Genomic DNA, 18811 nt, shown 5'->3' with positions numbered 1-18811 from the left:
GTACTGCATAAGAATTAACATTTAGGTGTCAGGGCTTCCTGCCAAGTGTGGTTCTTCTTGGCAATTAAGAAATATCACTGAGCTATGAACTTAGGTTGAAGCTGCTGTCCAAAGTCCATGGCCTACATTTTTAAAAAATTATAGAGGAACTAAAGCACCTAACCAATAGATCCTGAATCTTCTTTCTAACTACGGGCTGTTCGAGGAATTGACAAATTCTTTCTTTCCCCATTTTTGTTGCATTCCAATTTTCTGAAGTATGGTCAGCTGTGGAATAAGCTAATTCAGGAAGTACCCTTTTGGCTATCACAATGTCCATGGCTGGGACAGTTAGTGCTCCCTGTCCTGGCACCATATTTTTCTTGTTCACAACAGACAACAGTACTGGCTAAAATGTAATTTAGAGATTGATAGTAATGTAGGGCATCAAAATTATGAAAAGCAGACATCCAGTGGCTGTGTCAATTTAGTGCCCAGTTCTAGATATTGTTTTTCTCCATTGATAAAGACATCATTACGAGTGATATATAGCAAACATCCAATATAAATAGATGATCCAAGGATTATATCATAGCTCATTGCTCTGTATAACATAAAACGCAGGCTACTTAGATGTCTTCAAATGAATTAAATTTTAAAAACACACAATAGTAATTGACCTTGAATTATAAGGAATGGTTCTTTCTTACACGTATTGTTCCAAGTACCTGCTAATTCTTGAATCTTAAACCTATTTTCTTTTACATGAAATGTGAAAATAGTTGCCTCAAAGCATTAAACTTTTTAAATTTTAATAGTATTTTATAGAATTAACAGAGGCAAACATTTTTATTAAATGTTTGATAAGCAGGTATTGGTTTGATTTTTGAATGGAACTCAGCTCTCTCTCTCTCTCTCTCTCTCTCTCTTGCTTTTAAACTCATGGCAAACTCTGTCTGAAAAATAAAATAAATTTCAATGAAAATAATCAGAAAATTATTTAGAAACTATAGTTGAGTGAAGAGAGACAAATATATAAAAGTAGGAAAAGAAAAGTGCATATTTGCTTTTAATTAAGCCTGGCTCCTCTTCTTTGCTACCTGGTGTATATTTTAGGTAGGCCACTTAGCTGAGCTCTTTTATAGGGCTTGGGAATCTATTTCACTGCTCACTACAACTTCCAGGGTGGTTTAAACATGGTTTATATATGTTATTTTAGGGGTTAACAGCCTCCTATATTAAATACCTGTTGCCTCACACTGAAAGAAAAAAGGGTCCTTTCAGATAAAATTGCATTTTTATTTAAATAAAATAACTCACAGTTTTTCTTTTTTTTTCCAAGTCTTTGCTCTTTTACATTTTCAACATGTAAAAAGAGAAAGGTGATAAAAGACAACAACAACACAACTATCTTCTCTGTGATTTCTTCTAAATAAACTTTGCCAGAAATAGCTCTATTTTAGGTGTTATCTAGGCTTTGCTCTGAGCTTGGTACTCTTATTTCTTTAACAATTGTTTGTAAACCAGAAAGCACTCGTTTAATTTATGTAATTTATTATTTTCCCAACGGGAAGGTTTTACCCCACGGAAGTTTTGGGAAATTCACCTCAAGCAGAAGTGATAAGACTTTGAATCGTCAGTGGGTGGGGGAAATGAGTGGATTGAGATTTTTCCTAGGATTTTTATTTTGTTAAGGACATGGAAACATCACTGATGCTGCTGTGATACCTGGCACATAAGGGATTCTTGGTAAATGCCCTATGCCTAGCACAATAGACAATCAATAAATAATTATTGAACTTATATCCAATGAATGAATATACGGTGAGCAAACATTTAGTAAGTGAAAGCCTAAAGTTTAGCTCTTGCCATTGTCTCCTTTTAGAGTTCTGGTCTCCTTACCAGGGAAAAGAGGAACGTAGATATTGTTATAGAGGACATTTTGCTGAAGCGATGAGTCCAGATGGCCTGGTTGCTGTTCAGTTGATCCTTCTGTATGCACCCATGAAACCCTGTTCGTATCTTTATCAAGGCTATTTTTTTAGGATATACAGGGAGAATAGCTTGGGATGGGGTACAGTACTTATAACTTAGTTACATCTTCCTTGAGGTTGTAGTTATAAACTTTGGATCTATTTTTCTATTTTGAAACTGTACACATTTTTTTACGCTTAACTGAAGACATCATGAGTGTGTTTCATAATGTATATAGTTTGCTTTATGTATTTTCATAGAGGTACCACTCTTTCAAAATTAAAATTTGTTTATCTTCTGATATTTTGGAGCATCAAATTGAGATTTGATGACTGGATAGTGGTTGGAGAGGGGCTATGGGATTGAATTCTCTGTGAGTCCCCATTTTAGAAATTCTTGATGAGAGTGTTTTTATCCTTTGAGTATCTAAAGGCCTTTCACAAATTATTAAGTACCCATTAAATATTTATTGAATTAATTACTATTTTTAAAAAGAGGTTAACAAAATTGAAGAAACAAAATTTTTAATTGCCCTGCCAGTGTGACTCACTGGTTGAGCATCAACTTATGAACCAGGAGATCACGGTTCAATTTCTGGTGAGGGCACATGCCTGGGTTGTGGCTTGAATACGGGGAGGGTGGGGGGGAATAGGGGGGAGCACACAGGAGGCAATCAATGATTCTCTCTCATCATTGATGTTTCTATCTCCCTCTTCCTCTCCATTCCTCTCTGAAATCAATAAAAAATATTTTTTAAAAAATTGAGGACAAGGTTTTGCATTAGCCATATTTTTCTAGGTGTTTGCCTTGGTAGATGAAACCCATTTGGTAATTGCTCAGCTTTCTCCTTAATTTTAACTCTGAAGACACAGGCCAAAGGCCTCAGGAACATTAAATTGGTTATTAGTATTTGATTAAGAGTACGCTAACTAAGAGGTAGATAATGATAATGGAAGTACATGGACATAATTTTGGTTTGTAAATAGAAAAATGATTCTGTTTTTATTATGTCTCATGCGACTGAACTAAACCAATTTTTTTGGAGAGCAGCTACATCTCTCACTGTGAAAATTTTAGTAATCTGCTTATCAAGGTCAGGTTAAAAGGCATTGCCAGGTTTTTATGCAAACCCAAAACTATGATAACACTGATACATTGATGTATTTTTCTATTGAGAAGTGGAAAAGTGAATGCAAAAGAGATAAATTAAGTAACCATCATAATAAAGTGGCTAACATGAAAAACACCAGATTGGAAAAAATAGCTGAGCTGATGTTTCCAGTTCCCTTAACAACTAAGTAGGCAACTTGATTAATTGTGCAGATTGCAGGCAATTCAGTGGCCACCTGAATGGACATAATCACCTGACAAATGTGGTCCAAACATTCTGTTTGTACAATGGGAACAGCCGATATTAGAGCTCACACCCTAGCTGAACCAAAGCACCCATTAACCTCAAATTAGACAGAGGAAAGGTAATTTTAAAAACCTCTAAGACATAATCTATTTAAAATACATTACTGATCTACTACATAATCAGGTAATACATTAAGAATATAAATTGACTTGTAAATAAGAATCCCTGAGTGGTAAAATAAAGAAATATCCTCATCAAATTGTTGCTTTCTTTCCCAGAAATAGGTAAATGACCACTGTTCTGCTTCTGAATCACTAGTTACAAAACAATCTATGGTTGTTCTGTTTCATTTTTTTTTTAAATATTTTTTTATTGAGTTCAGAGAGGAAGGAAGAGAGAGAGATAGAAACATTAATGTTGAGAGAAAATCATTGATCAGCTGCCTCCTACACACCCCACAATGGGGATTGAGCCTGCAACCTGAGCATGGGCCCTGACTGGGAATAGAAATGTGACTTCCTGATTCATAGGTCAATGCTCAACCACTGAGCCACACCAGCCAGAGTATTTTATTTTTTATATTGCCAACCATTTATCAGAAACTAAGGAGACAATAATCATTTTCTCTAACTGCTGAACTACACAGTGTATCCACTGTAGTCTTGAAATTAAAAAAAGATAAATGACTTGACATAAATTGTGGCCTGATGAACTGAGAACAAAGATCAGACACATGGTAGATGTACTAATGCCTGCCTTATGTTTAAAATGTGCAGTTACTAGACCCTTCTGATTTGCCATTTCCTTCATATTGGCATTCTGAAAGAACTACACAGTACAGAATAGAAAGTAACATGAAATTAAACTGCATATTGCTCATAAAACAAGAAGAAAGGTGCTGGGTAATAGTAACACTATTCTTTGGACTATATTTTAGTCTTTCCTAAAAGAAGTACCAAATGTTGTCTGAGTACATTACAGTTATTATTGATCTTACATATAAAGCTGCTTCTCTGTGAGGTTATGCAGTACCATTGGATGAATGCTACGCTTGCCTGAGTGACCAAGGGTTTTTAGTGAAAAAGCCTGTGTTTTGTCTGAGTAAGCACAGAAAAGAATGTTTTCATATAAAAACTTTTTAGAAGACAGATTATTTACCCACTAAGGGTTTATAGTAATTGAATGGGCAGTAAAAAAATGATTGGGGACCTTTAAAATTTTGAAAATAAAACATAATGATATAGCTAATGTATAACATAAAACACATGCAACTACATCTTTAATTCTGATTTGTGCAGAGAGCTAAACAATTGCCCAATGAAAGAGTGACTTTCTAGAATACCAATCTGGGTCACTGAGGGCCGAACCAGAGTTGTCATTTTATTATTCTTTTGATATTTTAACATGACTAGTGATATACCTTTACCACCACTTGATGCTTCTGTACCTGGGCATTGTCAAGGTTATTGCTAGGAGATTATGACCTTGTTTCTCACTGAGCCAAACAGCCTCAACATTCCTTCCTAAACATTCCTCCAACTTAATGAGAATCAGCATAGGCTTGAGGGATTGATTGCTGGTCATTTGTTGTGATCTAGAGCAACTTATTCTTTATGCCTCAGTTTTCTCATTTGTAGAAGGCTAAGAGAGGTTTTGATAAAGTAAAATATCATATGGAAAAATGCATGTGTTCAGTTTTTGGTCACAAAAACAGAGCCCTCTCTGTGTACCCCATGTACAATGGGTTTTAGCATATCAATGGGAAGTTTACATTAAAAGAACTGAAGTTTACATTAGAAGATGTTCTTGCCTTGATGTTATGAGGAGCTCCCTGGAGAGCTGCTATAAACCTCCCTTCTAACCACAGGTGTGGCTCCTAGTGTCCCAGGAGAATAAAGCCCATTCTCCCCTCCTACCCCTCATTTTCATGTGATTCACTGGAAAATTTTAACTTGGAAACATGGAGGGAAAGGAATCCTGGGAAATGTAGTTCCCAATATCTCCTCTGTGATGCAGATTACTTGCAAGGAGGTGGTGATAACATTGAATTAAGCACAGGCAATAGTTAAACTTACCACAAAATAGGTACTTTGGAGGCATTTGAGTAGAAAGATCAGTGTGTTAGAAAAAGCACTGAATTTAGAAAAAGGCCTTTGTACTATGTTGATTTCATGACTCACTAGTTCGATGGCTTTGAACTACTAGTATTATCTTCCTAAGTTCCAAGTTCTTCATTGGTTATACTCTTACAAAAACTAGATAAGAAAATGCATGAGATGCAGCTTGACTTTACTGTGTAAATATGGCCCTTTGCTCTTCCAGATATTTGGTGATATCACAGTACTTAAAATAACATTTACAAAGGCTGTTCCAATATGTTAGCCTATGTTACTGTTGTAATAAATACTTCAGAACACATTTGGTGGTAAAAGTCAAACTACCATTATTTTAGTTTCCTTCCTTCATTTATTCATCCATTCATTCACTTGATAGGCATTAGCTGAATGTCTGTTATGAAGCTTAAATCAAAGAAGAGAAATTATCAATCAAACAACCAATATATACTATCATGTGGTAACAAGTAGAAGAGGGGCTATTTCAAAGAGAGTTGTCACCTCCTCTCTGATTTCTAACTTCTGAAAAGGCAATATTTAAGCCGAGACTTCAATGAAAGTGAGAGAAAAAAGCCACAAGAAGATTTAAGGAGATACATTTCCAAACAAGGAGAAGAGTAAGTGCAAAGGTGCTGAGGTGATATAAACATGGAGTGCTTAAAACATAGCATCCATAAATATAAGTACTTATGAATTTTACAAGGACAATCATACTTTCTATGGATAATGCACAAATAAGTACACATTTTCCTAATTTACCTTTTGTTATTGAGTAGAATTTAGTTTCACATGTTTAAATAGTTCTTTTAACTGTTAATAATTAATTACATTTACTGACACATTTTTTTTATCATTTTCTGCTTGACATTTATTCATCCAAGAATTTTCTTCTTTCTAAAATACATGTTTTAGTCTTTTAATGAAACTCTGTTGCTTTTGTGTGTCTGTTTTCTATTGTACTGTTGTTGTTGTTACTCCTAAGAGATAGCTTATCTGGATATAAAATTTTAAGTTACCCATTATTTTCTCTCAGCACTTTGAAGATATTATTGATTATTGTTAAGTTCTTTTCTGTCCTTGGTTATTGCTACATGAAAATTTTCCCAGTTTAAGAATGATTCTTAATAGATAAACAGACTTTTCTCTTTGGCAGCTTAAAATTTTTCTCTTTTTCTTTACTATTCTGAATTTTGCAGTACCCATCTAGATGTGGAATTCCTTTTTATATCTTTTTTGGCATTCAGAATGCATAGGTGGTATGAAGATTCATTAATTTCTTCATTATTTGAATGTGTCAGCTACTTATCTTCAAATATTGTCCATGTGTAATTTCCTCTCTTCCTTTAATTTAGAAATCAATTTGGACTTACGTTAGAGCCTCTTAACTGCTTTTCATCTTATTTATCTCTCCGTGATGCCATCTGAGTACATGAATCAATTCTTAAAATTCACTAGTTCTATCCTTGTGACTATTTCAGCATTTATACAATTACTGAAAGTTTTAAGTTCATTTTTTGTATTCCCAAGGTTTCTATTAAGCTTTTCGCATAGCCACAGTTTTTCATTAGTCCACTATGTTAAAAAGATAAACTGAGCATTATAAGTATCCTCATTTAAAGGCTGTCAAAATGTTTCCTAAAATTAATTTTATTTAGAATACATCAGTGTTTTTATTGTTAATTTTTGTGGTTGTCAATAGTTTACTTTGGCCTCTTTTCATGATGGTATTGAAGAAATTTCTAGGTTCAAGTCCTGATTTTCAGACCCTGTTAACCTTTGTAGAAGCATTTTAATGGCAACCTATTGCAGAACCCAGAAAGCACTGAGTTTTAGCTCTACACCTCATTGCATTTCTGTTCCATGTCTAGTATGTGGAGATATTTATATTGTTTTTCAAGCTAAGTTATTTCTAACTGATTTTTGCCTGTCCTTGTTCTGTTTCTAGAAAAGAGGCCATGTATTTAAGTGTGAACTTACAGAGCCTTCTTAACCAGAGACTTATTTAAATGTTTTATGTTTCCTTAATTCATTTCTTTATTTAGAGATTTTAATAATTTATGGCCATAGGCTTCTTGTTGAATATATTAAATGAACTATATGTATTTGCGATATATATATATATATAGATAGATAGATAGATAGATAGATATATCCCAAATATATATATTTAAGTACTTTATTTCAATAAAGAATATACCTGTTTTAATTTATTTAGTTTGTTTTTATCATGCTTTGTTCCCACAAAGATTTTTAATGCATTATAAATGTGATTTGAGTTTTATTTCTTTCTTAAAATTTTTAAAATAAATTCAGAAATCAGAAATTATTTTTGACAGATTTATTAGCATAGTTTTATGGTCCTGCAAAAACAACTTTATTTAAAGTCCAAAGAAATTCTACACAGCTTTCATGCCTCAGGCAATTATTTTCTTATTCCTCACTCAAGCTTCAGCCCTTTGCACACCCAAATAACCCATTAAATTGAAAATTGGAGTGTCTGTGCTTGTAACCTGACTGCACTGAAGTCTGTCAATCTTCGCACTTCACCAGTACCGAAGGATTCACCACTGCAAATCATGTAATCAGCCAAACACTGCTCATAATACCTGAATTTGAGAACCTATTTGGGGAAAAAAATCCATTTTCAATGCAACCCAGAACTCTTCATACTAAACCTGGCAAGTGTGAAGAGACATTATTTGAGAGCTCTTGGTTGTTCCCAAATTCAGTGTCTTGAAGGTAACAGGTACCTATGAACAACTTTAATTTACACTAATACAGATGTCTAACTCATTTGGATCAAGACCTCTCCTTTACCTCCTTTTTGTTCTATCCTAAATCATTTGAGCCAATCACAATTTTTAAAAAGTTAAAAGGTTTTCAAGGCATAGGTATCATTTGCGGAGAAAAATTGAGCTGTTTATTGTGTAGTTGAAGGAGCAGCCATAGCATATACAGGCAAGTGGATTAATCTAAGGGGATCAATTCTTTTTTCTTTTAACACTTGAAGTTAGCGTTTAATTTTTTTTTTTTTTAGTTGCTCATAGTCGTAATAAATGGTAACATAAGATTTTAATGAGAAGGAGTCAGGGACTATTGCTTTGAATTTCTTGTAAGAAACATTAACCTCAGCCAGAACTTTTGGCTTCATTCTTTTGTGTGTAAAATAGTTGTTACTAAATATGTTTCTCTTTGAATACACATTTCTACTTGATCTCAGTCTACATTTTAATGCACAAAAATCTAGCTCAAGGCCCCAAATTAAGCCACGTATGTAGGATTTTTAATTTTTTCATATCTAATTGGTTAGGGCATCTTCAATGTTTTAGGAAGGTACGAGCTCCAGTAGAACGAAGCTTCTGTGGGCGTCTTACTGTGCATCTATGGGCCACTCTGACAGTCTGTCATGTACAGAACTGGGAATCCTCCTCACAGGACTCTGCAGGCAATAGGGAACTGCCTGGCTGATAGCATTGCTGTTATCTCTTTTAATAAAAACTTAATTTCCTTTCTTCCCTCTTATACCGGCAGATACCAGCCCCTTATTTATTTTCCTGACAGCTACCTGTCATCGTGTGAGCACCCAAGACTTGCTGTTCTTATTCCCACCGTTTCTTCTATCTCCCCATCCTCCTCCTCCAGCCCCCCCCACCCCCACCCCCACCCCGCGCCAAGCCATGGGAAAATGTGAGTTTGGGGCTGCTTCTAGGCAAGGCCGGCAGAGTTTCCATAAACCTAGCCCAGCTTGGCACAAAGAAGATGTGGAAGGAGCAGCCGCAGCTTGTACAGCCAAAAGCACTTGTGGAAATTCTAGGAATGTGAACCAGAAGAATCGCCCCAGGTCCCGGGGCGCTGTTCTCACAGCACACTTAGCACGCTGTGGGGCTGGACAAACAGCCCTTCCCGCTGGGCGCAGCTCTCAGCCTGCGGCTGGAAGCACGGCGGGATGTGGCAGCCTGGACGCGGGGTAATGTAGTAGGTGCAACAAAAGGCATCAAATTAGAAAATGGAAACTTTTCCCTCCCTGCACTGTAATTTGCCTGTCACTTGGCTTTAAAGCAGCTGAAAACAATTTTTTGAAGGCGAATGTTTATTTCCTGAAGTCTTGTGAATAATTATAGGCCTGTTCTCTACATACTCTACATTCCACTGGCATTTCCCATAACTCTGTCAGCTCTGGCAGTTCCTAGCACACGTGTATGTTGGTGCTTTGCATGAAAAGGGGCTGCTGTTGAATGTGTGGCACCTTTGATCGGAGGCGTGTGACATGCTCTACCTACAACTCAGCAAACTCAATGTAGCATGTGTCTGTGTGTGTGTGTGGAGTGTGTGTGTGTGTGTGTGTGTGTGTGTGTGTTTTTCCAAGTTCATTTTCTAAATGCTATGAGTAGGATCTACTGGGAGAATTCCTGATTTTACATCTGTCTTACCGCAGGAAGAGAAGGGCAAGCTAATGAAATTTTTATGAGCTGTGCTGCCTAGTGTTCACTGACAAGTCTTTGCCTTTCTAGGGGAAGCTTTTGACCCCACGTGGTGAGGGAGTTTGTAACCCGATGCTATTGTTGGAATAATTATAGTCTAAGGTTTTCCTTTCAGCACCCAAGTTAGCTCAGGAAAGTTATATATTTTGAAATTCTTGTACCTCGTCCTCTAAAAAATATATGCTCTGCAAAATCAGGTGGTTGAAGGCCAATAAGTTGGCCATAAAACAGCTCTCACATCGCTGAAGGAATGACTGAGATGTACATATGTGTATCAAGTTCCGCAGTGTCATGTACACTTAATAGAATTATTGATGGCCCATTTATAAGGATTTCTTGGTAGAGGAGTTCAGTTGAATAGTATTTCTTCTGAATGTTGGAATTCATATTTGGAATTCGGATTTTTATTATAATTAATAAAATAAGTCTGACATTAGAGTTGCACCGCATTTTAGATAAATACTTTCTACCTAGTACTTTAATGTAATTTCGGTTTTTACTACTATCTTTCAGGGAAATTTTATTCTTATTTCCAGAGGGGGAACTAAAATGTAGAGGAATTTCATGGCTCTTAGATTGAGCATGTGTATGAGAAGCTTTTTCAGGGCGCTCCTCTTAAACATTAAATTGGTTCAGGGCTTACGGCCTTTGCAAATCCCCAGATCCAGCCTGTGATCCCTTGTGTGAGGTTTATGAATGAGCAACAGTAGTTTCCTGTTTTTTATTTTGTCATCCAGGACAGTACAGGTTGTTGTTCTGTTGTATGCTATTTAGGAGCATTTTCTATAACTTTTAATTATTTAAAAACGTATTTGATTCCAAAACTCCTGTGCTGTAGAGATATAACTGGAATTTTTGGCAATGAGAATTGTATATAGGTGTCTGTTGGTTGGTGCAGTTCTGTGGGACTAAAGGTATTTAAAAATGGTCAAAACTGTACATTGGCTTAAATTTAATAACAGCACCATCTTTGAGCTCGTAAAGTGAACTTGTGCTTCTTAGAAAATCACTGTTGGAAAAATGCATCCCTAACTTTTATTCCCATAATTGTGAATGACAATGATGCTTTACTTTTGGCAAACTGATCCAATTGTAATAAACTAGCATTTAAGGCATTGTTTTCCAGAATACGTTTGTGCTATACATATATGGGCATATAAGCTTCTCCCACTAGCTCTCTAAACCATTTACCCTGTTCTTTTTTATCCCCCCCCCCTCACCCTTTCATTGTATTTTCTAATTATTTTGTCTATTGTGTAATTTTTTTCAGGTCTTAAAACTTTTTATTTGCATATTTAAAAAATGTGCATTCCAATAATTAAAATCATTTGAACAAAAAAAAAAAAAATGACACTCTGATTAAACTGCATTTTACAGCCCGCAGGACACCTTGGACCAGCTTGGTTTTTACTCTAGATTTCACCCTTGTCCCACCCAGCTCGGTCCTTCACCAACATGCAAGTTCTCCCCGCTCCCCACCAGCCAGCCAGGCAGATGGGAGCGGCAGGTGGCCTTCGTTGTCAGTAGTTCTGATGTGCAAAGGGGCAGCACAGTCACTTAAACTGATCCAACCTCTTTGCATCTTACAAAGTTAAACAGCTAAAAGAAGTAAAATAAGAAGGCAATGCTTGTGGAATATACAGTGCACATTGGCGGCGCGTGCCTCATTACGATTTGCCTGCTTGCTTCTCCTGTTCAATCGTTTCTTTTGAAGGTAGTAGATTTTTCTCTTGCATTTCTGTCTTCTTCAATTTCGACTTACCGAATTTCTCAATCTCAGCCATATGGGGTTTGTCAGACATGGGTGCAGAGGAAGCTGAGCGAGGTGCGCGAACGAGGGAAGTGACCGCAGCCGAGTCTACTGTGTAATTTTTTAAATTGTCACCAGAGGATACCTTTCCACTGATCTCCAGCGAGAGTGGAAGGGAGCCGGGAGAGACAGAGAGAGAAACATCGATGTGAGAGGGACACATGGACTGGTTACCTCCCTCACAAGCCCCAACCAGGGCTAGGGATCTAGACTGCTGCCCTTAACCAGAATCAAACTCCAGACCCTTCAGTTCATGGGCGATACTTCAACTGAGTCAAACTGGCCAGGGCTATTGTGTAATACTTATTTCACTGTACTTCAATGCAAACTCCTCAAAGGAATCTTACTCCATTTTATGCACTGATAGACTCCACATAGTAGGTGTTCTATAAGTATTTGTGGAAGGACAGAAGGAATAAAAGAAGTTTGGTTTAGATCTGTGTTACTTGCATTTTTTAAATCCCTGACTAATACATTCAGTCAGTACTTTGGCAATTACCTTCCACACTCCTTCCCACCCCCTGGCCATCTTTAATTGCTCAGTAGACACATGAGTGCTAATTAGCTACTAAATATTTTACAATGTGCAATATGGTGGTGATCTAAACTAAGATATTTGATCCTCACCCTCAAAGAGGCACAGGTGGTTGAAAACAACAAACAAAAAATGATACACGTATAATTCAGTGCAAAATTTAATTTCCGTAAAAGTCCAGAGGGAAAGGACATCAGCAAAGTTATAATAATTATAGAAGGCTTCCTGGAACAGAAAAGGATTGTAAAATTGGAGAATCATATAATTATATTATATAATTATTTTTACTAGGATATATCGCGTATTTTATCCTTTGTTGTTAAAGTGTTTGGTTTTTCATAAAAAGAATCACTACTAGTAGCTCTCAAACTGGCTAACTACAGCTTCTAACCAGAAAGGAAGGCTTGTCAACAGATTTCACTTTCTGCTAGACTTACATCAAGAATAAGCTGTTAGGAGAAAGTAGGGAGGTCTATATGATTTTATTCTCTAGTAAATCAGTCAAATCAAAACTCAGGGATATGATGTGGCAAAGAAAGCAGGAACCTCAGGCATGTCAAGTTTTCCCTGGAGGGAAGCCGCATAGGCAGGCAAGCACAAAAGCCACATAATCACCTTATTCATGACTTTGAGTTCATCTCTGCTGCTATCGATTGGCAAGCACTTGGAAAGAGAAGGTAGTGAATGACACTCTTAGAGAAAAGCTGAAATATATTCCCTAGTTAATTGAAAGGCTTCAACACATACCAGGCTTCAGGCAACCCAAGAACAAAGGCTGAAATTTATCATAGGTGGAAACAGAAGAAAGTTAAGATCATCCCCAAATGCCTAGGTTTTATAACTTTTAACTTTAAGTATTACAACCTATTTCTTGAAACTCTCCTCTAGTGTGTATGTTCATGAACATTGTTCTTGTTTGCAGATACCCCAAACCCAGTTGTCTATAGTTTATCAACATAATAAAGATAGAAGGGAACTGTGGCCTTGATAGAACACTGAGGATACCTCTTGCCCAGGGCAGCATAGAATCCATGTTCATTCATTTATTCAGTCACTCGACAAATATTTATTTAGCCCTTTCTGTTGTAATAAATAATGATTTGATAAGTGGGGATGGGAAAATAGCAGAAACTTAAAAGTCAGGATGAGAAATTAAATGTTCGGTGTCTTAAAGTAGAGAACATTGCTACTACGAATAGAGAAGTGTCATAATGGGTTAGTGAAGATCCTGGACAGGAGGGAGGGAATCAGGATTAGAGGTAGGAAACAGAAAAGGCCAGACTAGGGATATAGCAGCAAAAAAAAAAAAAAAAAAAGGGGGGGGGGGGGGAGGGAGAGAGGTGATAGGAGACAGCTATGAAACATAAATAGGACACGGTAATGACTGGATAAGAACCATGGGAAATTCTTTTTTTGCAAAGTAATAAGAACAGAAGCCTGATTTGAGGGTATGGCAGAGAAAATGGAGGCAGCAGATATAGGCTCCTTATTTGAAAAGTTTGACAGTAAAAGGGGAAAAATTATAGCAGTAGCTAGAGAGGGCAGCTGGGTCATTTTCTATGAGAGCAGAGAGCATTCTTGTTTGAAGGCATGGGGTGAAGGCTGTGAGGAGGCACTGAAGATGCCGAGAGACTTCATTGAGAATTAAGGTCTTGATGGTACTGGGAGGAGAGGAGCAGGGTGATACAAAAGGAGCTCTGAGCTTTAGATGGGGAGAGGGACCTGTTTCTTGAGACAGAGACAAGGATAAGAAGTGAGAAAGTGGTGTCACTGAGTCACTATAACTAAATGCGCCAACAGATGATGACTTGATCTTACCTGTGATATAAATGCTAAAGGCAATATTTGAGGAGCGTAATAAGTTCTCTCTTATTTTAACTCTATCATGACAACGAAAGCATATTCTTAGGCCCCCCTATAATTAGAATATATCTCTCCTTCCCCAGTTTAATTTCCACTGAGTTTCTAACTCTGATTTTTACCAAAATGTCTTCTCTTCAGCAGACTTGTTTTTTCCTCTTCATCTTTATGTACTCGCCCTGCCAGCCCACATCACTGTCCTGCATGCTGCTTAGGTACTCCTGGGGTCACCGCTCCCTATCCTGTTACTCTGGTTCCTTCTTTTGTGGAAAAAAAAATCTCTTTAAGATCACCACAAATTAATATCATTTGATTCTTGACTGTGCTATCATCCTTTCTTGATTTTCAATTTGATTTTTACTCAGAGCATGATGCATTTGCAGATTAATAATAGTACTTCCCTTTTCCATTAATCATGTTCTATTTTTCTATTTCCAAATATGAGTCACTTAAGCTAGTGGGCTCCAAAGGTGGTGGTGGGGAGGTACACAACCCACTGGGTAAGGAAGAAGAAATACAGAAAGTATTAGGATTTCCTTCTTTTTATCTAAAAACAAGACTTTTTCCCCTAATATATAGCATGTAAAATGAACTAGGACCTCTTATTCAGTTTGTATTCACAGTGTCCTATATCACATATGTTATGCAAATATTCAGCATATCATAGTGCATGTGTGCCTGGGTTAGGAAGTCTGTGCATGATGCTATCCACTTCAATACAAGACCATTCTTAATTGAAAAGTACAAGTGACTTTACAAGATCCTGGCAGAAAACCCACAGAGTCAAGGTCTAACTCATAATGCAAGCACAAGCAAACAACTAGACATCGGCAGAGCTGTCACCATTATTTTTCACATAAGCTCAACAGAAGCCAGTGTTCATGAAAAAACAAGTAAGTCAAGTGTAAAAATACCTGACAAGTATTTAGACAACAAAATTGAAGTTATTAAGAGGATTTTTTCAAATACAGGTGAAGGCATATCATCATTAAGGATGGCTATAACCCTAAATGTATATTCGGCTAGTTACTAGTTAATGATAGTACATGCATATAATTTGTAAATATGTAGATATTGGGGAATTTTGCTCAACATCCTTTTACTAATGGAAGTGTATCCTAACAGTTTGGAGACCTCTGATCTAGTGCATTTTTTATTGGAGAATATGAATAGTTTTTAATGATTTAACAAAAGGTTAAGGTTCCTGCAACTATAAAATGTCACTTTGAAAATAGAAGATTCACATGACTTTTAAAAATATGCTTATTTATCATTAAGCCACTACACAGCAGAATTCAAAAGAAGCCTCACTACTGACAAAGATTAGTAAAATGCCCCTAGCGTGAAGATGAACAATGTGGTGAATGGACACACAGCACAGGCCCTGATTTGTAGGTAAAGTTACTATTCTCTATATATATCATAGTGTGTTCAAGTAGCCACTATAGACTCTTGGCCTTGGTGGAAGGGACCATAAATACTCTTTGCAAGTTTAATTTCACTGCTACCATAGTTTTAAATGTCCTACTTCTAAAGTAGCTTTTTTTTTTTTTTAGGTGATTCATTAATGGATATGTCCATTTGGAGCTTAATTTTTCTCCTTGGAATACTTACAAAGGCTTATGGAAAGGAGCCTACTCAATGGTCCTATTGTGTTGGGATTCAAGCACTCTAATAATTTTGTCATCAAAGGGAACAGAGCCCTTATCATGCATTATGACCACCTGCCACACTACATTTTCCATGATGACAGAGATATTTCTTCTTTCCCTTCAGTCAGAATGGGGCACAATTGCAAGTGCAATTCCATGGACTGCTATTAATTCAAGTGGACTATTACATCCAGCAAGAATTCTATAAACTGCATTTTCTTTCCAAGATTTTAAAAGCTGTATGCAGGCCCCCAGGTGTAGGTATCCTTACATTCCAAAATTGAAATGAGCTTTGCATTTTATTAGTGTTTTGTTTAGAAATTAAGAAGATAGATCCATGAATCATTAGTTAGCCCTCATCGGTATGGTCATGAATACTATACAACTGAAAAGGCTATTATGAATTTTTTATTATAAAAATAATTTTAGAAATAAAAAATGTCTATAGTAATGACTGCTTAGAGTTATATAGTACTGTTGAAAAGTTTTCTAAGTACTTTCGAGACTTATCAATTCTCACTTTTCTCCCTGGAATGGCCAATGAACAGACTGAGAAAATTGAAGCAACAAAGTCACATGATACTCCCAAGGTTCTTTAGTAAGCAATGAAGAAGCAAAGAATATAACCCAGAATCACTTTGTGACAGAGTTCCACGAAGACACTATCTAAGCCAGGGGTCCTCAAACTATGGCCCGCGGGCCACATGCAAATACAAATATTGTATTTGTTCCCGTTTTGTTTTTTTACTTCAAAATAAGATATGTGCAGTGTGCATAGGAATTTGTTCATAGTTTTTTTTTTTAAACTATAGTCCGGCCCTCCAACGGTCTGAGGGACAGTGAACTGGCCCCCTGTTTAAAAAGTTTGAGGACCCCTGATTCTAAGATATAAAATTAGAGTATAGATATTTAATGCATTCTACTCCACCTAAGAAAACTAATATCAACTGGACTATGTACTATCAAACTGTCTTTTTATGGATTACATGATTTTTGAAAACAGATTTCTTCTAAAATAGTAATGTTATGCTATTTTGAAATAAAGATCTTGAAATGCATCCTACTAGGATAAATATTAATTAAGCAGCGAGTATAAACCTCTTTGTGAAATCTAGACTTTGATATACAAAAGATCGTGGGCCCAGAAGGAGAGCTCAGAGAACACTCTCTCTGCCCGGGAACTCCAGGCTTTTATTATTGAATCCTGAGAGTGGGTAGGAGAGCTAAGAGGCACCACTTTATGGCACTAAGGCTCTTCATTAGTGTATAGCCATTAGCTATCTAAAGAATAGAGGAGTTGGAGATAGGCTGTAACTATCTCCTAAGGTACAGAAAGTATTTGGTGGTAAGAATAGAGAGCAAAGAGACTCAAGAGAGAAATCCCAACATCTTATAACTGAGCAGTGAAATATGGTGACAATCTCAACAACTCTGAAAGCTAGTGGATTGGCTATGAAGCATAAACAGATTTCTAGAATGTTGTCAGTGCTCAGTGCTCAGTTCTTGTTGATAAGAAAGTTTTAATCCCCCCTTCAAAATATTTCAAGCTGCTGGTGAACTCAGTCAAACTAAAGCAGCAGCAAAGTCCAAACCCAACTAACCCAGTCATTTCTTTTCTTTTTTTAAAAAATAAATCTTTATTGTTCAGATTGTTACAGTTGTTCCTCTTCCCCCCCATAGCTCCCCTCCACCCAGTTCCCACCCCACCCTCTGCTCTTACTGCCCCCCCCACTGTCCTCATCCATAGGTGTACGATTTTTGTCCAGTCTCTTCCCACACCCCCCACACCCCTTTCCCTACCCCCCGAGAATTGTCAGTCCACTCCCTTTCTATGCCCCTGATTCTATTATATTCACCAGTTTACTCTGTTCATCAGATTTTTTATTCACTTGATTTTTAGATTCACTTGTTGATAGATATGTATTTGTTGTTCATAATTTGTATCTTTACCTTTTTCTTCTTCCTCTTCTTAAAGAATACCTTTCAGCATTTCATATAATACTGGTTTGGTGGTGATGAACTCCTTTAGCTTTTTCTTATCAGTGAAGCTCTTTATCTGACCTTCAATTCTGAATGATAGCTTTGCTGGATAAAGTAATCTTGGTTGTAGGTTCTTACTATTCATCACTTTGAATATTTCTTGCCACTCCCTTCTGTCCTGCATAGTTTCTGTTGAGAAATCAGCTGACAATTGTATGGGTACTCCCTTGTAGATAACTGACTTTTTTTTCTCTTGCTGCTTTTAAGATTTTCTCTTTGTCTTTTGCCCTTGACATTTTAATTATGATGTGTCTTGGTGTGGTCCTCTTTGGAATCCTTTTGTTGGGGTTTTCTGCGCTTCCTGGACTTGTAAGTCTATTTCTTTCACCAGATAGGGGAAGTTTTCTGTCATTATTTCTTCAAATAGGTTTTTAATATCTTGCTCTCTCTCTTCTTCTGGAACCCCTATAATTTGAATGTTGGGATGCTTGAAGTTGTCCCAGAGGCTCCTTACACTATCTTGATATTTTTGGATTCTTTTTTCTTTTTGCTTTTCTGGTTGGGTGTTTTTTACTTCTTCGTATTTCAAATCTTTGACTTGATTCTTGGGATCCTCTTGTCTGCTGTTGGATCTCTGTATATTATTCTTTATTTCAGGCAGTGTATGCTTAATTTCTAGTTGGTCCTTTTTCATATCCTTAAGGGTCTCACTAAATTTATCGGCGATTTCTAGAAAATTCTTGAAAAACCTTATAACCGTGGTTTTGACCTCTATATCCAACAGTTTGCTTTCCTCCATTTCAGTCATTTGTGACTTGTTTCTTTTTCTCCGCATTTTTTATGCTTCCCTGTGTTGATAGAGTGGCTTTCTGTGCTAGATGTCCTATAGGGCCCAGTGGCTCAGCCTCCCCAATTACCTGGGGTGGACACTCTTGGTGCACCCCTTTGTGGGCTGTGTGCACAGTCTTGTTGTAGTTAAGCCTTGATTGTTGTAGGTATCACTGGGAGGAATTGACCTCCAGGCCAATTGTCTGTGAGAATCAGCTGTGTCTACAGTGGGAGAACTTCT

The 18811-nt window shown here is 36.8% G+C and overlaps 1 protein-coding gene across 1 annotated transcript; it reads right to left on the bottom strand.

Annotated features, from left to right (window-relative positions):
- Positions 1–11392: 11392 nt before the first annotated feature.
- On the bottom strand, positions 11393–11707 carry LOC139008163 (thymosin beta-4-like). Its single transcript, XM_070411493.1, has one exon. The coding sequence runs from the start codon at positions 11705–11707 to the stop codon at positions 11573–11575; it is 135 nt and encodes a 44-aa protein (XP_070267594.1). The 3' UTR covers positions 11393–11572.
- Positions 11708–18811: the final 7104 nt, after the last annotated feature.

The sequence above is a fragment of the Myotis yumanensis genome, unplaced genomic scaffold (genome assembly GCF_028538775.1).
Source record: "Myotis yumanensis isolate MYYU_CA2020_CCGP unplaced genomic scaffold, mMyoYum1.0.hap1 SCAF_4, whole genome shotgun sequence".
Taxonomy (NCBI): domain Eukaryota; kingdom Metazoa; phylum Chordata; class Mammalia; order Chiroptera; family Vespertilionidae; genus Myotis; species Myotis yumanensis.
This window is presented reverse-complemented; position numbering and strand designations above follow the sequence as displayed.